At 35.4% G+C, this 18757-nt stretch overlaps 1 protein-coding gene across 1 annotated transcript; it reads right to left on the bottom strand.

The window, feature by feature from the left end:
- Positions 1-12602: 12602 nt before the first annotated feature.
- LOC127091312 (APO protein 1, chloroplastic) lies at positions 12603-14830 on the bottom strand. Its single transcript, XM_051029925.1, has 2 exons — positions 14270-14830; positions 12603-13057 (listed from the first exon to the last, which is right to left on the bottom strand). The coding sequence occupies exons 1-2, from the start codon at positions 14644-14646 to the stop codon at positions 12622-12624; spliced, it is 813 nt and encodes a 270-aa protein (XP_050885882.1). The 5' UTR covers positions 14647-14830; the 3' UTR covers positions 12603-12621.
- Between the last annotated feature and the right edge of the window lie 3927 nt (positions 14831-18757).

Below are 18757 nucleotides of genomic sequence, written 5' to 3'. Positions count from 1 at the left end.
CATTTTTATTAGGTTATTGGGTTCGAACGGATGAACCCGTTGCCTACGTACCTTCCATCAAAGGTAAGGATCAGAACGCCGTAGTTCGGCTAAAAGATTTCCAAAAGTGGGTTAGGTTCAATTTTAAACACAAACCCTAGGTCTTACGTTATCCACGGGAGAAAACTCAACCTTATACAAACAACAACGTCCACCATGTGAGAACAGCTTCAACTGGCCAGAGAGGGGTTAACCCTATAATAGGCGAGGAAGGCTTACAATTCAATCACTAAAGACAGAAGGTGAGATTAACATCAACCACTAAGATAAATCAAACCTATAGCTCATGTATGAAAGCATTAATAATGGACAAAGCCAAAACAAGTGAATGAGTGGAATTACTGATTATGATTATGAAAATGGAGTCAAAGTATAATTAAGATCAATTCAAATGAGTATTATGAAAATGAAGTTTTGAAAAAAAAGTCAAGGACTTGAGTCCAGGTTTTTAGTTAGAAAAACATGAAGATGTTTGCACAACACTTATGTCAAAATTTAAAAGGTATAGTGTGAAAAGGTTCTAAGACGTAATGAATGATGAATGGATGAGGGATGGATAGTAAAACTTCTTAGAAGGTTCACTTCTTGAAATCATATAGCAGATGATTCAAGTGTGTCCTTTGGAATAGCAGTTAATAATAACAAACAAACAAAGCAAAGGCGGATATCGGATGCCAATCAATGGTCTTATACCAATCTCCTAAAACAAAACGGGATATCAGAAGCCACTCAATGGTCTTACACTAATCTCCACAGGTAAAGAAATAAAAGCGGATACCGGATACCAATAGATGGATTTACACCAGTCTCCTAAGACAGAACAGGATATCAGATGCCACTCAATGGACTTACACCGATCTCCTCAAAAGAAAAACAAAGATGAAATATGGAAGTTAACTGCCAATCTATCTGGACTTAGGTTAACTCCACAGTATGCTCACAGGAAATCCAATGCCACATCACAGGGGCTTACAATGGATCCTCACATACAAGAACAAAAGCAACAATATGATCACAGGAATGCAAATGCCAACTTACAGGGACTTATAATTGCAACCTCTCATACGAACAGATGAACAAACTATGATCACAGGAAAGCAGATGCCAACTTACAGGGACTTACAACTGCAACCTCACATACAACATCAAACAGATCAAATTATGATCACAGGATAACAGATGCCAACCTACAGGGACTTATAACTGTATCCTCACATACACACAGATGAACAGAAGATATGAGTGACCAATGAGGTCTTACACTCTATCCTTCCATATCACAGGAGCAAATGCCAAAGCAATGGACTTACAATTGTCCTCAATGGGCAAACAACAATGATAGCATCACAAAACAGATGAGATGATCATGCATTAATGGCAATTGATGATGATGATAAATGCATAGCATACAGGCAAGCAAGTGCACATGAAGCAATCAATCAATCAATGAATAGCAAACAGCACACTCTATAGCCAAACAATGGGGGGCTCACACAAGAGGGTTGACTTTAAAAGTCCACTGTAATGGGTAAAGGTTGCTCTTAACCTGGCCATTGAGGGGCTCAGGTGAAGCAGATGAATAGGAGATGAGGAGTGTGCCTCATTGCTTCTATCTCAAATCAGAGAGAGCATCAAAGAAAGTGTGGGAGTTCAGAAAGTAGGAACTCTCTCCACATTATTGACTCGATTAGATCTTGGGTATTTATCTCATTGCTTCAACCAGGTACTGGGAGCAAAGAGAGGACATACTGAATAGTGGGGGATAGATTACTTATCCCTACCTTCCACCAATTGCCTTACTTGAAGGACTTTTCCTGCTTAGGACAAATATAAACAAACACAGGCATTGCCTCTTAAGGAGGACTTCAGACAGTTTGCCCGGTCAAATAACAGACCGGGTCTCCAGACTACATGAAGAAGAAGTATTTATACCTCAAAGCAAATGCTATAAAGCAAAGCAAGCAATCAAGTTCAAAGAACTTAGGCAACTAAAGCACCTGAAAAAGTCAAACTCATTAGTAAACAGGTCAACAATCAAAAGCAAAAGAAAATGAACCAATGGTCACACAGAAGGACCAATTGTGCAAGGCACAAAGACTCAAGCATATGAGTCACCTACAAAACAAGTGTTAGCACAATATAAACAATTCAAATCAAGCACATTGGAGTGATCCTTAAAGCATGGGTGCTCAACCTGAAACAACAGCTCAATTGTAAGCTCAGGAGACCACTAGGACTAGCCTAGGGCCAAAGATGAAAGAAAAAGTCAAGGCAGCAAGCAATGTTCAATCAAAGTCAAATGCAATCATGTAGGAAGCAAACACAATTGGATTCAAACTTATATCATGCATCATGGTCATTTCATACACAAATGAATGCAAAGCATGGCAAGAGAAGCATACAAAAGTCAACAGCAAAGACTTCATTCAAAAGTCAACTCAAACAATCCCAAAAATTATGAAATAAATCACACTCAATCCTAACATCTAACATGGTATACATGCAAAATTTCATGGCATTTGGATGAGAGGAAGGCAGTCAATGAAATTCATGAAGTCAAATCAAATTCAAGTAAGCATGGTGAAAGTCAACAAGCATAGGTCAACTTCAAAAAATCATATCAATTTGAAAACAGAAGAGAAATGAATGAAATTTACACCAATGCAAAGCTTGAGATGTCTAATTATCACATATGAAATTTCATGATCATACAATAAGATTTGAGAATTTCACAAAAGATTTGGCAATGTATAGCACAAAAAGTCAACAAATGACCAAGTATGGAAGAAAATTCACAATTAAATGGAAAACAGCATGATTAATTCCAAGAAAATTCATACATCAATTAGACATACAAGGGGTCATTCATGCAAAATTTCAAGTGATTTGGATAAGAGGAAGCATGTGAACAAAAATCATACATTTGCATATCATTGGTGTGACACAAATTGTCACACCCTAATTCAAAAATTCATATCTATCAAACCACAAATGAGAAATCCACAAACTTTATATGGAAATGAAGATCAAAGTGTCTAGTTTCACCATAAAAAATTTCAAGCTCATTGGATGCAATATGATCATTTCACAAGGGTTTTGGCACAAGGTATCAATTGAGCATACATGACAAGAACACTTATACCATTTAAAATCCAGCCACACAAAAAATTATTAAAAATCCTAATAAAATACTAGACATTCTTGTGATCATCATGCAAAAAGTTTCATAATTTTTGGAATTAAAATGAGCAAGAAATGAATTGTTGAAGTTTGATGAATAAATGAACAAAACATGAAATACATAGCATGATCAATGGTCAAACACAAGTCAACGTGGCAATGCTGTAATATTCTCTTCATTAATCAAAACGACACAGCACCATGAAGGACACGCGAAATGTTCCTATTGGCTGTGGCCAATGGAACAGTGAACTTAAACAAAATTCTGGGTTCTCACTCACATGAACTAGGGTTTGGCAACATGTTCAACTTCATCATCACTCAAACAGCAAAAACAAACAGCAGCAATGGCTCATCATCATTCAAACAGCAAGTAAGCAACAGCAATGTTCAGCAATGACAGTATACATGGCATTTCAAGCAAGCTCCTCAACATCAAAACAAAATTTGAACAACATTACACAATAGCACAGCATGGTCCTTTGGTTTTAAACAAACAACAGCAACAACATCATTGTAGCTAGACAACATCAGGCAACATAATCCAACCAAGCATATAACAGCAGGGCATAGCATTCAGGTTCAGCATCCATCATATCAAATAGAACACACGGAAGCAACAAACATGTTTCAGCACATAGCAGCAAACATTTGGCAATATGTAGCAGTAGCATGTATCATGTATTCTCATGCTTCCAACACAAACAACAGCATGGTAATTTTATGAACAAGCATTAAGTAACAGCATATAAACATGTAATCAGTACAAGTTCATCATGCAATATTAAACATCAACAAACACACCTAATCGAGGGAGAAAACCTGGACAGAATGATGTCTACACATGAACAGCATAAACTCAACAACCTCATGCAATTGATCAAAAATGAAGTCCAACAAAACTCACAAACAGCAGGGCAATTGCAGCAAGGCATAACAGCATGGTTAGCAGCATGGTATTCAGCATCAATTTACAGCATTGGCCAACAGCATATTAGTAAACACAACAACACTAGCATGCAACAATAGCTTTCAACATGGTTCATGCAGTCAAAACAACAACAGCATACAACAGCAGGCACTTCTAGAAATTAATCTGAGAGTTTTTTTTCAAAACCACACAGCAACATAGTGTATTCAACATCATCATGTAATCATCAAACCAACATTTCAATGGTAACAGCATACAATATATATTTCATATGGATTTTGCTGAGCATGTGCCTAAAGTTTCAAACACTGCAACAGGCTTAATCAAGAACAGCATCAAGAACAAGACTAGACCAAGTATCACACAACAACATTGTATTGGTGTAGCAACATCATTCAACAACATATCAATGCAACATCCAAACAAAATTCTGGATAGGACAAGGTTTAATTAGTAGGGCACATTTATGTAGTCCCCAACAGCAACACAAAATGGCTCGACCAAAACACACAACACATTATTCAGCAACAATTTATCCAACTAATAGGTAGAATTCCTGGACAGTTTAAGGTTTGAAACAAACTGCAGCAGGGTTAGCTTCATGCTCATTAAAAACTCAAACAGCAACATGGACACCACATGATAATACACTCATGATGTTTATACAACATCTAACAAACAGCAATCAAAACATGTGAGTTGACCAGGCATAGCATAATTATGGATAAAGTGTTTGGCTTAAATAAAATCAGCATTCATCATCCTCCATCAATAGATCAAACAACACAAAACAATAGCATCAAAATGTTTCACATAGATCTTAGGGCAATGTTCAAAACAGCAGCAGGCTTTAGCAAGCAAAACATCAAGTTCATGTTTCATCACCATCAAACCAAACAAGTTTTGAGCAACAACACATAAATGACATAGCATTAGCACTTGTAGCATCACAACAGCATCAAACACAACAGCATAGTTCATTGTCCTCGTGGTACCAACAACATCAAACATCATGTGTTCAATCATTCAATCAACAACTTTCAAACAAAGTCAAACAATAACATGGCATTAGTGTTCAGGTCACAACATTTAGCAACAAACAAACACACACCTCACATGAATTTCTGGACAGAACCATGGATTATGCAACAGCAGTACTCATCATCATCATGAGCTTAAAAATTCAAGATGTTCAGAAAACAAAATCACACATACTAACATCATCATTAAGCATCCAACAACAAGAATATCAAGTCCAAATTCATTAAATCAACCCCAGTAATGCAAATCGACCAAAAGTTCATTTGCACAAAAAGAATGAAATCCAATTTTCTCTCAACAGAATCAAACATTTAGCATGGCATAAGTTGCAATAGACTCATCATGGCAAGGATTAGGCATGGCATAGCATGGTTTGATGAAAAGGGAGGGTCGAGCACTTACTTGTTTTGGAAGAAAAACGAGCTGCAGTGTTGGTTTGGTGATTATGAATGCAAACAGATGAAGAGAATGTGCTAGAATGATTAATCCTTGAGGCCCTTCAGCTCAGCAAAGCTTGGAGTTCTTGAAATCTTCTTTCACCATTGTTGAAGCTTTGAGGAAAACAGAATGAGTAGGAGCTGTACAGGCGATGAATGGGGGTTCAAAGGTGCTCTAAATGATGTTTGGATGATGGAGGAACAAAGGCTGGCTCGATGGTTTTCAAGGGTTTGCAGAATTGTCGTTTTTGCAAAAAATGCAATATGAGAGTGAGAGTGTATTTCTGTGTGGTGGCTGCTAAAGACTAGGGTTGGATGCAGAAAAATGCAGCTTAAATACCATCTGTTTTGTGTTGGTTTAAGACATGCTAAGCTGGCTTAGTGTGAAATGAAGTATTGGCCATTTGCTAATTATGTGTTCAAATGAAATGGGAGGTACATTTGTGGTCGAGTTGGGCTTTAAACCAGCTGCATACAGACCATATGTTTGCTGTTTTTGTGGCAGCACATGAATTGTTGTACTTTGTTTCACTCTTTGAAAGCAATTTGCAAAAATACCAAGCTGGTGCATAAGTGGAAATGGAGGTATATGCTTGGTCGAATTGGGCTTGGAATGAGCTGTATACAGACTTTGCCAATGCTGTTTGTTGTTGTACAAAAGCTGCTGTACCTTGCTTTTACTTAATGTTACCAATTGTACAATTTGCCAACATTGCTCTTTGGTCCAAAATGGTAGTAACATGGTGATATGATGATGGTTTTAAGCTTTGAGCAAGTTCCAAATATGGTTTAAAACATTTCCCAATTGGCAAAATGATGAAAAAGTCCATAAATCAAAAAGTCAAAGTTTGGTCAAACTTTGAATTTTAAAGGAATTGGTCCAAAAATGCCATTTTGAATGGTAAGGTTTTAGGTCATGAAATTTATATTTTTGGAAAGAGGATGAAAAATGTGGTGTGTAGGAAAAAACCCCACCAAATTTGGCCTTATGGTTTGAGAGTTATGGCTTGTTGAAGTTCAAAAATTGGTGAAAATGATTTGATCATATCTTGACAACCACACATGGGATTTTGATGTTCTTGGACTTTTTGAAAATGGGAGAACAAGATCTTCAACTTTCATGTTGGGCAAAAATTCATTTGAAGCTTGTATCATGATGTAAGTTTAAGATCAAGAAGTTTCCATTTTTGGCAGTTGAAATTACAGGTCCACTTTCTATTTCTGGAAAATTTTCTGATTGGCTTGATTTTCTTCCGTGATGAGGTTGAACATGATAGATGAGGCTTATACAAGCATGAATGAACTTCTTCAAATCAATTCTATCCATCAAATCTTGATTAAATCAACTGTTGACCAAGTTTGACTGTCTGTTGACTTTTCTAGGGTTTTGGACTGACTGATCCTCTTCTGATGAATTCCAAACCCTAATTCCTTGAGAACTTGATTTCAAATGATGTCTCAAGATGTATGAACCTTTGATTATTGACCATGATGCCCAAATTCTGCAAGAATGGCCATCATCCATTGCTTTGACTGATCAATGACTGAGTTTGACCTAATTGCTGATGATTACTTCAATTGCAAGCAACAAGGTTAAACAGACAATATTTTTGTACTTTTGGAATGATAAACATATGAAAGCAAAGATATACAAATGCAAAGTATGCTTGGTGATCAAGAAACAAACCCACAAGGCAAACCAACCCACTAGGAGGGGACAAAGGCATGCAATGATCCTTGAGGTTATGATATGAATGATATGGGCCATGAGGGATCTTAGGGCCCAAAATTGGGATCTTACACATATGCATCTGCAATAGGATCTATCATGTATGCCATGTTATGTACTCGACCAGATGTCTCGTATGCTTTAAGTGCAACGAGTAGGTACCAATCTGATCCTGGTGATGCTCATTGGGTAGCTGTCAAGAATATCCTTAAGTATTTGAGAAGGACTAAGGACTCATTCTTGATATATGGAGGTCAGGAAGAGCTGGTTGTAATTGGATACACCGATGCTAGCTTCCAAACAGATAAGGATGACTTTAGATCGCAATCTAGTTATGTGTTTTGCTTAAACAGTGGCGTTGTGAGCTGGAAAAGTTCAAATCAAGATACAATTGCTGATTCTACAACCGAGGCCGAGTATATTGTTGTCTCAAGTAAAACAAAGGAAGCTGTTTGGATCAAAAAGTTCATTAGTGAACTTGGCATAGTTCCTAGCGTTGTGGATCCCATTGGTCTCTATTGTGATAACAATGGTGTTATCGCACAAGCTAAGGAACCTAGATCTCACCAACGATCCAAACACATACTTAGGCGTTATCACCTCATTCGAGAGATAATAGATAGAGGAGATGTGAAAATATGCATAGTACTTACACTTTACAATATTGTTGACCCGCTAACAAAGCCTCTTGCGCAGCAGAAGCATGATGGCCATACTAGACCTATGGGCATTAGGGGTATGCCTGATTGGCTCTAGTGCTAGTCGGAGATTGTTGGTGTAAGCCCTAGAGACCAATACTTTTGGTACTTGTATCGAATTATTTATTAATAGGAAAATGATTTTTCTTTATTATGTTTGTTTAATAAAGTCCCTAGAATAGCTAGTCTGTTTAATGTATCAAGTGTGACTTAATCGTGAGATCATATTAAACATAAGGACATTATTCTTAAAGTATCCGCAGTCGAGCTTTATTGTGAAGTGGGATAACATTAAAGCATTAAGACTATTATGTATATAGACTGATGATCAGATCTCATGGATCATGGATAAGGAGTTATTAAGTCTTAAACATAGGTATGAATATTAAGAGTAATATTTATACTGGATTGACCCGCTATGAGAATACTATATAGAATGTTATGCAAAGTGTCATAAGTTATTCTCATGGTGATAATGGTATATATCACCCTTCGATCTGAAACGACTATGGATCCTAGATGTAGAGTCGAGTGCCTTATTGCTGATCAAACGTTGTCCGTAACTGGATGACCATAAAGACAGTTGATGAAGTAGAATTGCCATCCAAGGCGCAGCGGAATATAAAAATTTCTCCATTTAGTGATCCTTACGAATGGGCATGATTAGTGATAGAATCGTTACCTCTTGTGGCGATTCAAACCTTTGGTGCATATCTCTGATAATGATCAAAAACCTTTGATACAGATCCACGGGGCGATCATGAACGTTGAACGATGACAACGTCTCTACTCAGTCCACACGAACGGATTCCTTCAATCGCAGTGCTAGCTGTTTGTGAATGAAGGCTTTGAGTGAGAGAAAGAGAGATACGAAATTCCAACTCTTCAGTTGTGTTGTATTCCCATACGAAGCTTCTGCACAAGAGCTCTATTTATAGAACCACTTGTGTGGGCTTCAAGCCAAAAAGCCCACTTAAGTGTATTTTGGCCCATATCTCATAATATGCCAAAATCACTTAAGTATTTGGTACCTTACCATATTTCGTATTCTACTTAAGTACACCGTACCTTACGATGTTCCTTAATTATTCTATCTCTCATCAATCCGTCCTTTGTGTGTGACCCTATAGGTTTTCGCGACGTTAGCAATTATATTAAATCATGCATTTAACATAATAAACAGTGAGCGGTATCTAGCAACACATCACTGCTACCCAAGTCACGAAAATGTCATGTGATCTGACAAAACCTCCTGTGATAATAATTATGTGTATAATTACCCCTTTGCCCTTATGTCTATATTGAACACAAGGTATAGACCGTGTCACCCTTGTCCAGTTCAATATTGGGCCCAAAGACATTTATCCTGTTACGCAGGATTGGTAAATTCCATCTAGGACACTCATGTCCCTCAGCATGCTTCGTGGAGTACCCATCAACTGTCTTTATGGTTATCCAGTTACGGACAACGTTGGATCAGCAATAAAGCACTCGACTCTACATCTAGGATCCATAGTGGTTTCAGGTCGAAGAGTGGTATACACTATTATCACCATGAGAATAACTTATGACACTTTGCATAACTTTCTATATAGTATTCTCATAGCGGGTCAATCCGGTATAAATATTACTTCTAATATTCATACCTATGTTTAAGACTTGATAACTCTTTATCCATGATCCATGAGATGTGATCATCAGTCTACAAACATAATAGTCTTAATGCTTTAATGTTATCCCACTTCACACTAAAGCTCGACTACGGATACTTTAAGAATAGTGTCCTTATGTTTAATGTGTTCTCATGATTAAGTCACACTTAATACATTAAACGGACTATCTATTCTAGGGACTTTATTAATCAACCATAATAAAGAAAATGCCTTTTATTATTAATAAAAAATTCGATACAAGTACCAAAAGTATTGGCCTCTAGGGCTTACACCAACAGTTGATGGGTACTCCACGAAGCATGCTAAGGGACATGAGTGACCTAGATGGAATTTGCCCATCCTGCGTAACAGGATAAATGTCTATGAGCACAATATTGAACTGGAAAAGGATGACACGGTCTATACCTTGTGTTCAATATATACATAAGGGAAAAAGGGTAATTATACATATAAGTATTATCACAAAAGGATTTGTTAGATCACATGACATTTTCGTGTCTTGGGTAGCAGTGATGTGTTGCTAGATACCGCTCACTGTTTATTATGTTAAATACGTGATTTAATATAATTGGCAATGCCGCGAAAACCTACAGGGTCACACACAAAAGGACGGATTGATGAGAGATAGAGTAACTAAGGAACACCGTAAAGTACGGTGCACTTAAGTGAATTGTAGAACATCGTAAGGTACGGTTTACTTAAGTAGAATACGAAATATTGTAAGGTACCACGCGCTTAAGTGATTTTGGCATATTATAAGATATGGGCCACATACACTTAAGTGGGCTTTTTAGTTTGTAGCCCGCATAAGTGGTTCTATAAATAGAACCCTTGTGCAGAAGCATTTTGTGCAGGTATAATTTCGTTTCTCTTTCTCTCACTCAAAGCCTTCATTCGTAGCAGCTAGCACTGAGATTGAAGGAATTCGTTCGTGTGGACTGAGTAGAGACGTTGTCATCGTTCAACATTTGTGATCGCTCCGTAGATCTGCATCAAAGGTTTCAATCGTCACAAGAGGTAACGATTCTATCACTGATCACACCCATTCGTAAGGATCACTAAAGGAGAAAGTTTTAAATTCCGCTGCGTTTTGGATCGCTATTATCCTTCAAAAATAATCATTTAAATAAAATACTCAATTAAATTAAATAAAGGCTTAAATAGTCTTTTGGTCCCTATAAGTTAGCGAGTTTTTTATTTTAGTCTCTATAAATTTTTTTTGGTATGAGTCTCTATATCTCACTTTTGTGTTGCTTTTAGTCCCTAAAACTAAAATCCGCAAGAAAATCCGTAGGAAACCTGCGGATTTTGACTTTAGAGACTAAAATCAACACAAATGGTGAGATATATGGGCTCAGACCAAAAAAAATCGCAGGGACCAAAAACCAAAAAATCGCTAAGTTACAAGGACCAACAAACTACTTAAGACTTAAATAAATAATTATAATAAGAGAATACCTAAATTGGGGTGTTACATTGTATCTTCTGGAAGCCCTCTATTTGACGGAGAATTCTTTCATGTGGAAAACCGTTTCATCTGAGCCATCAAATGAGAATGTCCATAGATATGACAAAGATTGAAGTTTTGGCTTGTTCAGCATAGGGAATGTGTATTAATCGCAAGTACATTTCATATTCCTTTTAGATGTAAACTCAAGTTGTCAATTTTTTTGTCGAAAAGCATGCTTGACTCTCTATTCCCCCCTCCCAGGGTAATAAAAGCAAACGGGTAATTAATTTATTGTATTTAAATGAAAAGGATCTCAGTTTGTAATATGAAATAAGAGCAGCTATTAGTTTTTTGAGTATTAAGCTGCAACTGGCCAGGAAATCTGTCATCATGAATTTAACATTGTTAAAATGAAAATGAAAATCCTGCTTAACTGGACTTATTAAATCTATGGTAACAATAAAAAGTGAAAACTACTATAAGATGCATTTGAGATCAAGCTATATAGCATCAAAGAGGCATGCATACTCACAAAGAACTTCATGTGCCGTCAACCGCTTCTTAGGGTCCCTTACAAGCATTCTTCGAACAAGATCCTTTGCACTGGCAGATATGCTGGGCCATGGTTCATATTGAAAATCAAGCTCTCCTTTCAATACTTGCTCAAATATTCCTTGTTCCGTTTCTGGTGCAAACACCAAACACATCAGGCACATAATACACATCACAGACACAACTATATTGCTAAGGAGTAAGGACAAACAACAAAACAAGTGGCATAGCATTCTCACCATCCCAAAATGGGGGAACGCCGCTGAGTAAAATATAAATGATCACCCCAGCGCTCAAAACATCACATTCTTGACCATAGTTCTTCCGCAAAACTTCAGGGGCCACATAGTATGGGCTTCCAACCACATCAGTAAATAATTCACCTGTGGTAATGGATATTTTTCTCAATCTGAACTAGTAAAAGATAAATCCAAAATAAAGGAAAAGCAAAAGTTTTGAACACAGTTAAACAAAATAACTAAGCTCACAGTAGTTAATCAAGAGAATGTGTCTTTGATATAGAATAGCATGATGTTTTATGTATATAACTAAAAGCTAAACAACTAAAATGCACTCCCCCTGCAGGCCCTGCATCACAATCGCATGTATATTCAATATTTAGCAGTAGCACACTCGGTCTGCCAGTCCATTTTTCTCTCTTCACCATTCAATTTAATTAACAAAAGCCCCCTACATACTATGTGATAAAAGGCTTCTTTCACATGATTCTTAGTAGACAACCCACTGATGTGATAAAATGCATAGCTGTGCATACTCCCATTGATAGTTGAATGTGGAGTGGTGTGATACGATCGTGAGCCGAGTTGACAGAGAACAAAATGTATGTTGTGCATAAAAGAGTGGCAGAGAAGGAAAAATGACGGGTGTTTGTTAACCTTGGATGTCATCACAATGCATTTCCATGGAATCTGTGTCTTCATCCAATCTTTTTTTCTTATATGGAAATCCCAATTCGTCTATATCTTTGTCCAAAGAAATTTCTTTAGGAAATCTTTTCTCAAAATCGATTATCCGACTAGCAACGCAGTAAACAGGAAAGGTCCTTCTCCTAGTAAGGTACTCAGGTATGTCAACACCTGCCTGGATACACAATTCAACAATTGCGGGAATTCGGTCCACTTGAAGCATTTCATTATGTGAAACAGCCCTCCCAATTCTGTCATATAGATGAAATGACTCGACAAGAGGCAGAATATGTTCAATACCACCTTTGACCCAACTGTGTTCTTTGCTTGACAAGCTTCCTCTAACATTACATGTTCTAATTTGATGTGGTGGATCACCAACATGAACTTCTCCACATATGCTGCAAAGAATCCAAAATATCAACTAAGAATGCATATAAAAAAAAATCACCAATAAGTTCATGCATTAAAAGACTGAAAGTAACTAAACATTCAAGTTTAACATTTATATCCCTATATTAGAAGGAAATACCTAAAATATCCCTAATGTAACGTTAACAACATATTTTCTGAAGAGTGAATTCGGAATTTGGCCTTCGAAATTGTTAGTTTCTGTCAAAAAAATCCCTCATTTTTTAGAAATATAAAATACATCCCTGAAATTGTAATGTATCATTCAAAATAGTTAATCTGTTTCATTTTTTTCGAATTATAAAATACATCCCTGAAATTATAATGTATCATTCAAAATAGTCAATCTGTTTCATTTTTTTCAAATTATAAAATACATCCCCGAAATTATAATGTATCATTCAAAATAGTCAATCTGTTTCATTTTTTTCAAATTATAAAATACATCCCTTAAATTATAATGTATCATTCAAAATAGTCAATCTGATAACTTCTATATCAAGGCTAGTTTACTAGAGACTACTCTGCCTATGAAATTTAGGACATCTCCGAGACAAATTTGTCAGAAATTGCAATTGTGCAGAGACTAATTAGTTACAAATGACTCATTCAAAGACTTAAACTTCATAGACAAATTAGTCTAACGATAAAAGTTTAACATAGGGTCTATTTCAATCAAAGAAACACGGACACCTTTAGGAGTCAACATGTCGCAGTGTTCAGCACTTGCATGACACCTATACGACACGTGTTGCAAAAGTCAGACAAGTGTCCTCAAAAAAACAATCTTTTCTTCACTTCGACACTCTTTAAATCGGTGTCTGACACCCGTATAGCCCTCATACAACACATGTTTGACAACTCTTAAACATTTACTAATGCAAAGTCATCAATAAAGAATCAAATACATTAATTTCAATTAGAATATTTTCAACTCTATTAGGATCAAATACTATCATATACTCGACGTGTCACTGTCTTATATTTTTACATTGGTGTCAGAGTGTCCGTGTAGTATCGTGTCCTGTATCCTCGACGACACCATATAATTTCACCGATCCATTTGCTTATACAGTCATTTTCAGAAGCATTAGGCAAATAACTCTGCTACAAAGTAATGATACTTGAATAAAAACTACTTGCAAAAACACACTAAAGGCACAAAACAAGAATAATAAAGAAAACAGAAGTTCTGAATTTACCTGCATGAATAAATAGCAATATACTTCACAAGTCTCGAAAGACTGGACAATAATTCAGATCTAGCAGCAAAAATCTCCTTAGCGATAGGAACTAATTTCTGAACCAGCAATCCATTTTCAGGAGACGGTAAAACAATCTCACCCACCTTTTGTCTCTCCTTTCTCTTCTCCCTACCTCGTCGTTTTAACTCGTTGATACATGTTACCAATGGCTTCCTCTCAAACTTCTTGAGCTTCTTTGGAAAATCGTCGCAAATAGATAAAGTCGAGTATAAAACACGGAAACTTGTGGTTGTGTATCTTTGCTGCGGAATGGGAAATTGTGTGATTCTTTGGAGGAGATGATAACTAATTGGTCGAACTAGTCTTGAAAGCATTTTGCGGGATTCGGAGGTTGATGGAAGAGAATTCTCCCTGCTCGTTAATGCATGCGGTGGCGGAATCGAGGTCTATGGAGTTATCGCGGCGGTTGATGGATTCGAGAGAGGTTGGGGGAAAGTGGGTGCGCCGTATCGAGTTTCAACTTTTTTTTAATTTGAGGGAAGAAAGACCCGTTTTGGTACTTAAAAACTGCGGGACAATTTTTTTTATCAAAATTGCGGGACAATTAAATTGTTAAAAATATATTTTAATATTAGTTTTTTTCTAAAAATGAATAAATAATGCGACATATGCTCGACATTTTTTCAAAATTTTCATTTATTTTCTTGATAATTTTCGATTATAACATTTCCTTTCATTATGCAATTATCAATGTTAGTTTAGGTAAGAGGGTAGGAGTATTACTAAAAGGGAGAGGTAATACAATTAGATTTATAACTCTATCTCATATTAATAATTATAGCTTGAAAATAATATAGAAAAGTGTGATCAATATTTTGAACACGTGTAAAAACAAAATGAGTTGCGAATATGCAATGATATCTTATACAACAAGTATGTTTTTTTTTATCTTCAAAGTTTAATCTTAATTTAGGTTAATTTTTTTTTTTTAAGTTTTTGTATAAATTGATGGTTAAAATGTTGGCCAATAAATTTGAATCGGTGATGGATAATCTCATTTTCTATAATCAATCGATTGTTTTTAAAGGGATAATATTGATTGATGGAGTGGTAGTAATCAATGAGGTTATTATTTAGTTAAGGGATTTAAGAAAGTTTATCTCATTTTTAAGATGAATTTTGAGAAAGCATGTGATTCAATTATTTAGACTTTTTTGGATTATATGTTTATTAGATTTGATTTTAATAAGAAGAAGAGGGATTGGATGAGAGTTTGTGTACTCGTTGGTAATCTTAGGATGCTAGTTAATGAGTGTTGAACTCAAGATATTAGTATCCAAAAGGGTTTGAAATAAGAGATTCACTAAGTCCTTTTTCATTTTCTATTAATGGCTGAGGAGCTAAGTGGCTTAGCTATTATGGTTGAGGAGATTGATCTTTACTATGGATTTAGGGTGTCGTTGTGTAATTTGGTGGTATCTTATCTTCGGTATGCATATGATACACTTCTTGTGGCGAATCATACTCTTCTTAATATGTGGAGTATTTAGGCAATCCTTAGTGGGTTTGAATTGGCTCTGGAGGTTCAGGTTAATTTCTTTAAGACCATTCTTATAAAGGTTAATGTGGATTTTGTCTTTCCAATATCTACAAGTGATTTTCTTAATTGTAAGCACCACAATACACACATTTCATTCGTTTTTGAACCACACTCAATTTTATGATAAAATTTATTCCAAAAATGCATTTCTGAAATATTTTCGAAAATACATTTCTGAAAACTGTAGGATGTGCTTTAGAACTATAGAATGTGCTTTGGAACAATAGGATTTGCATCTACCTTTGTCAATTCATTTTGTGATGAAGAGCTGTTGAAAAAAGTTAGTGTTTTTGAATATCCTCGTTAGCTGACACAAAAGAGAAGATAATCAAATAACATGACAAAGTTGAATACTTTCGCTATAAGTAGAACCTTGAAATATAAGAATAAAATGATTGAAAATCTATTTCAAAAGAACTGAGATAGACTTGCGAAGCCTATAAAAATAGGACATGAACATCACATAACATGATAGACTCGAATATTTTTGCTACAAGTAGATCCTTGAAATATGAGAATAAAATTTTAGATTGAAATTCTAATTTGAAAGAATTGAGATAGAGACTTGGGAAGCCTATAAAAATAGGACGCAAGCATCACATACACTGAATGTGTTAATTGTTCTGAATTCAATACTAGGTCATAGTTTTTCATCTCGAAAGGATATTCAGAAATATTTCGAAAATACATTTCCGAAAACTTTTCGGAGATGCAATTCCGAAATAAATTTATTCATAAAATTGGGGGTGTGACTCAAAAATGAATGAAATGCGTGTATTGAGGTGCGTCCATAGATGTATCTCCAAAAACTGAGGGCATTTTTTAATTTTCGTGTGGTACCTAAGAAACATATAGGGTGCATTAGAAATCCTCTTTTTTCTTATATAATTATAAATGATGTGTCATATTGTTTTTCAAAAAAACCCAATTATTTTTGTATTGAAAAAAAATTTAGCCATATTAGAACTATTCTTTTAACATCAAATAACATTATATAAAATTTAGAATAAAAATATTTGTAAAAGTCAAAGTTATATTGGTAGTACCTAGAACTAGAATTACACAAATTACTCAGAACATACTAATATTCGCATCAAAATAATTAAAGTGCAATATCATAAATAATTCAAAATCATGACTCACAAAATAAGAGCCTAAAATTAAAGAAACCAAGTAGGAATACATCAAAGTCACCATTCATCAAATTATATATATAAAAAAAAGTCAAATACATTGTTCAAATATCTTCCACAATTCAAAAAAAAGTTTTGACTTCAAAATTAATATCTTCAACCAAATTCCAATGATAAATATATAAATATTAGTTCATATATAAAGTCATTAAGAGACCTAAAAAATAAGAATATATAGTAGTGAATCGTAATTTTTTCTATTGAGTGGGTTGAGTGAGTTTTGTGGATTGGGTTTCGAAATCCATATATTTTGAATGGTTTTTCATTTTCGAAAATCATATTGACCCACTTACCTGTTCAAATCCACTTTTTTGGACCAGTTTGGATGGAATTTGACCAGATTTTGTGGATTTATCCAACCTATATACACTCTTGCACATATGTGTTAGTTTGGAAGGTAAAAGAGTTCTTCTTAATTTTGTACTTAATGTATTCTCATTTTATTCTTGTAATTTTCTAAGATACTTGTAAAAGTATGGAAAAAGCTTCTTAGGTTACAAAGAAGATAAAGAAGATTTCTTTGGGGAAGGATGAAGGAAAAATCTAAAATTTCCTAGATTAAATGAGAGAATGTTTGTAAGTCTAGAAGAAAAGGTGAGTGAGGAGTTAGGGACCTCTTGTTTGTTAATTTATCCATTTTGGCTAAAGGGAGACAAAATTTGCTTACATGTACTTCAGGCCTATGGTATAATATTCTTGTAGTTATGTATAATGTTTCAATTGTTTCTTCTTTTTTGGAGGGGATGACATTGGTGTTCCGATTTACTTCATCTTTGTGGAAATGCGTGTCTCTTCTTGGATTCAAAGAAGATGACTCTTCCAATTGGTTTACTGAGGATATTCTTAGGAAGGTGGAGTCGGTCCTCCCGACTTCTTTTTTGGAAGGACCCTTAGTTAGGACTTATTCCTCTAAAGTTCAACTTGCCTAGTCTATTTTCTAACTCCATTCAATCATATGGATTGGTGTCAGAGATTGATCAGGTAGATAACGGGGACCTAGTTTGGAATCTCAGGTAGATGAGGCCATTATTTTTTCGAGAGGTACTTGTGTTTTAAAATCTTCTCTCTATGCTTTGAGATTTTCTCTCTCAAGAGAGACGTAGGTGGATTTTGAGGCATACAATATAGGATTTTTTTCTCTATTGCTTATGATTATCATGTTCAGCTTGCTGGTTCCTTTATGTCTCTTATGGAGGCTTAGAATTTAACCATCCCACTTATCTGAGATAGTTGGGTTGTTCCTAAAGTGTTGATTTTCTCCTGACAACTTTTGCAAAATAGTTCCCCTTCTAGAAAAAAAATATATAAAAAGAGGGATGCTTATTGATCCTAGTTGAATGTCTTGTCCTTTCTGTGGGATTCGACTGAGTCGGCCTCCCATTGTGTTTGTCACTCGTGATTATAGGCTTGTTTTTTAGTCATTCATTTCTTTAGAAGGTATGGTCAAGTCTAAGGGTGGATTGGTTATGATCTAGCACGTTGTATTCTGAAACATTTAGAGAGTCTGTGATGATGTCATCTTTAATGATATTACAAAAAATGTGAAGGAGGTGGAATAAAAGAGTTTTTTTTTACCTAGAAATGGTTTCTAAGTAAATTAAGGATAAACTCATGCATGTAGTCTATCTAACTTTAAAATCCTATCTTTTATCTTAATTAATATCAGATAGAGTGTTTGCCTTGATTTTGGGT

Source organism: Lathyrus oleraceus, chromosome 6, assembly GCF_024323335.1.
Source record: "Lathyrus oleraceus cultivar Zhongwan6 chromosome 6, CAAS_Psat_ZW6_1.0, whole genome shotgun sequence".
In the NCBI taxonomy this organism is placed as follows: domain Eukaryota; kingdom Viridiplantae; phylum Streptophyta; class Magnoliopsida; order Fabales; family Fabaceae; genus Lathyrus; species Lathyrus oleraceus.
This window is presented reverse-complemented; position numbering and strand designations above follow the sequence as displayed.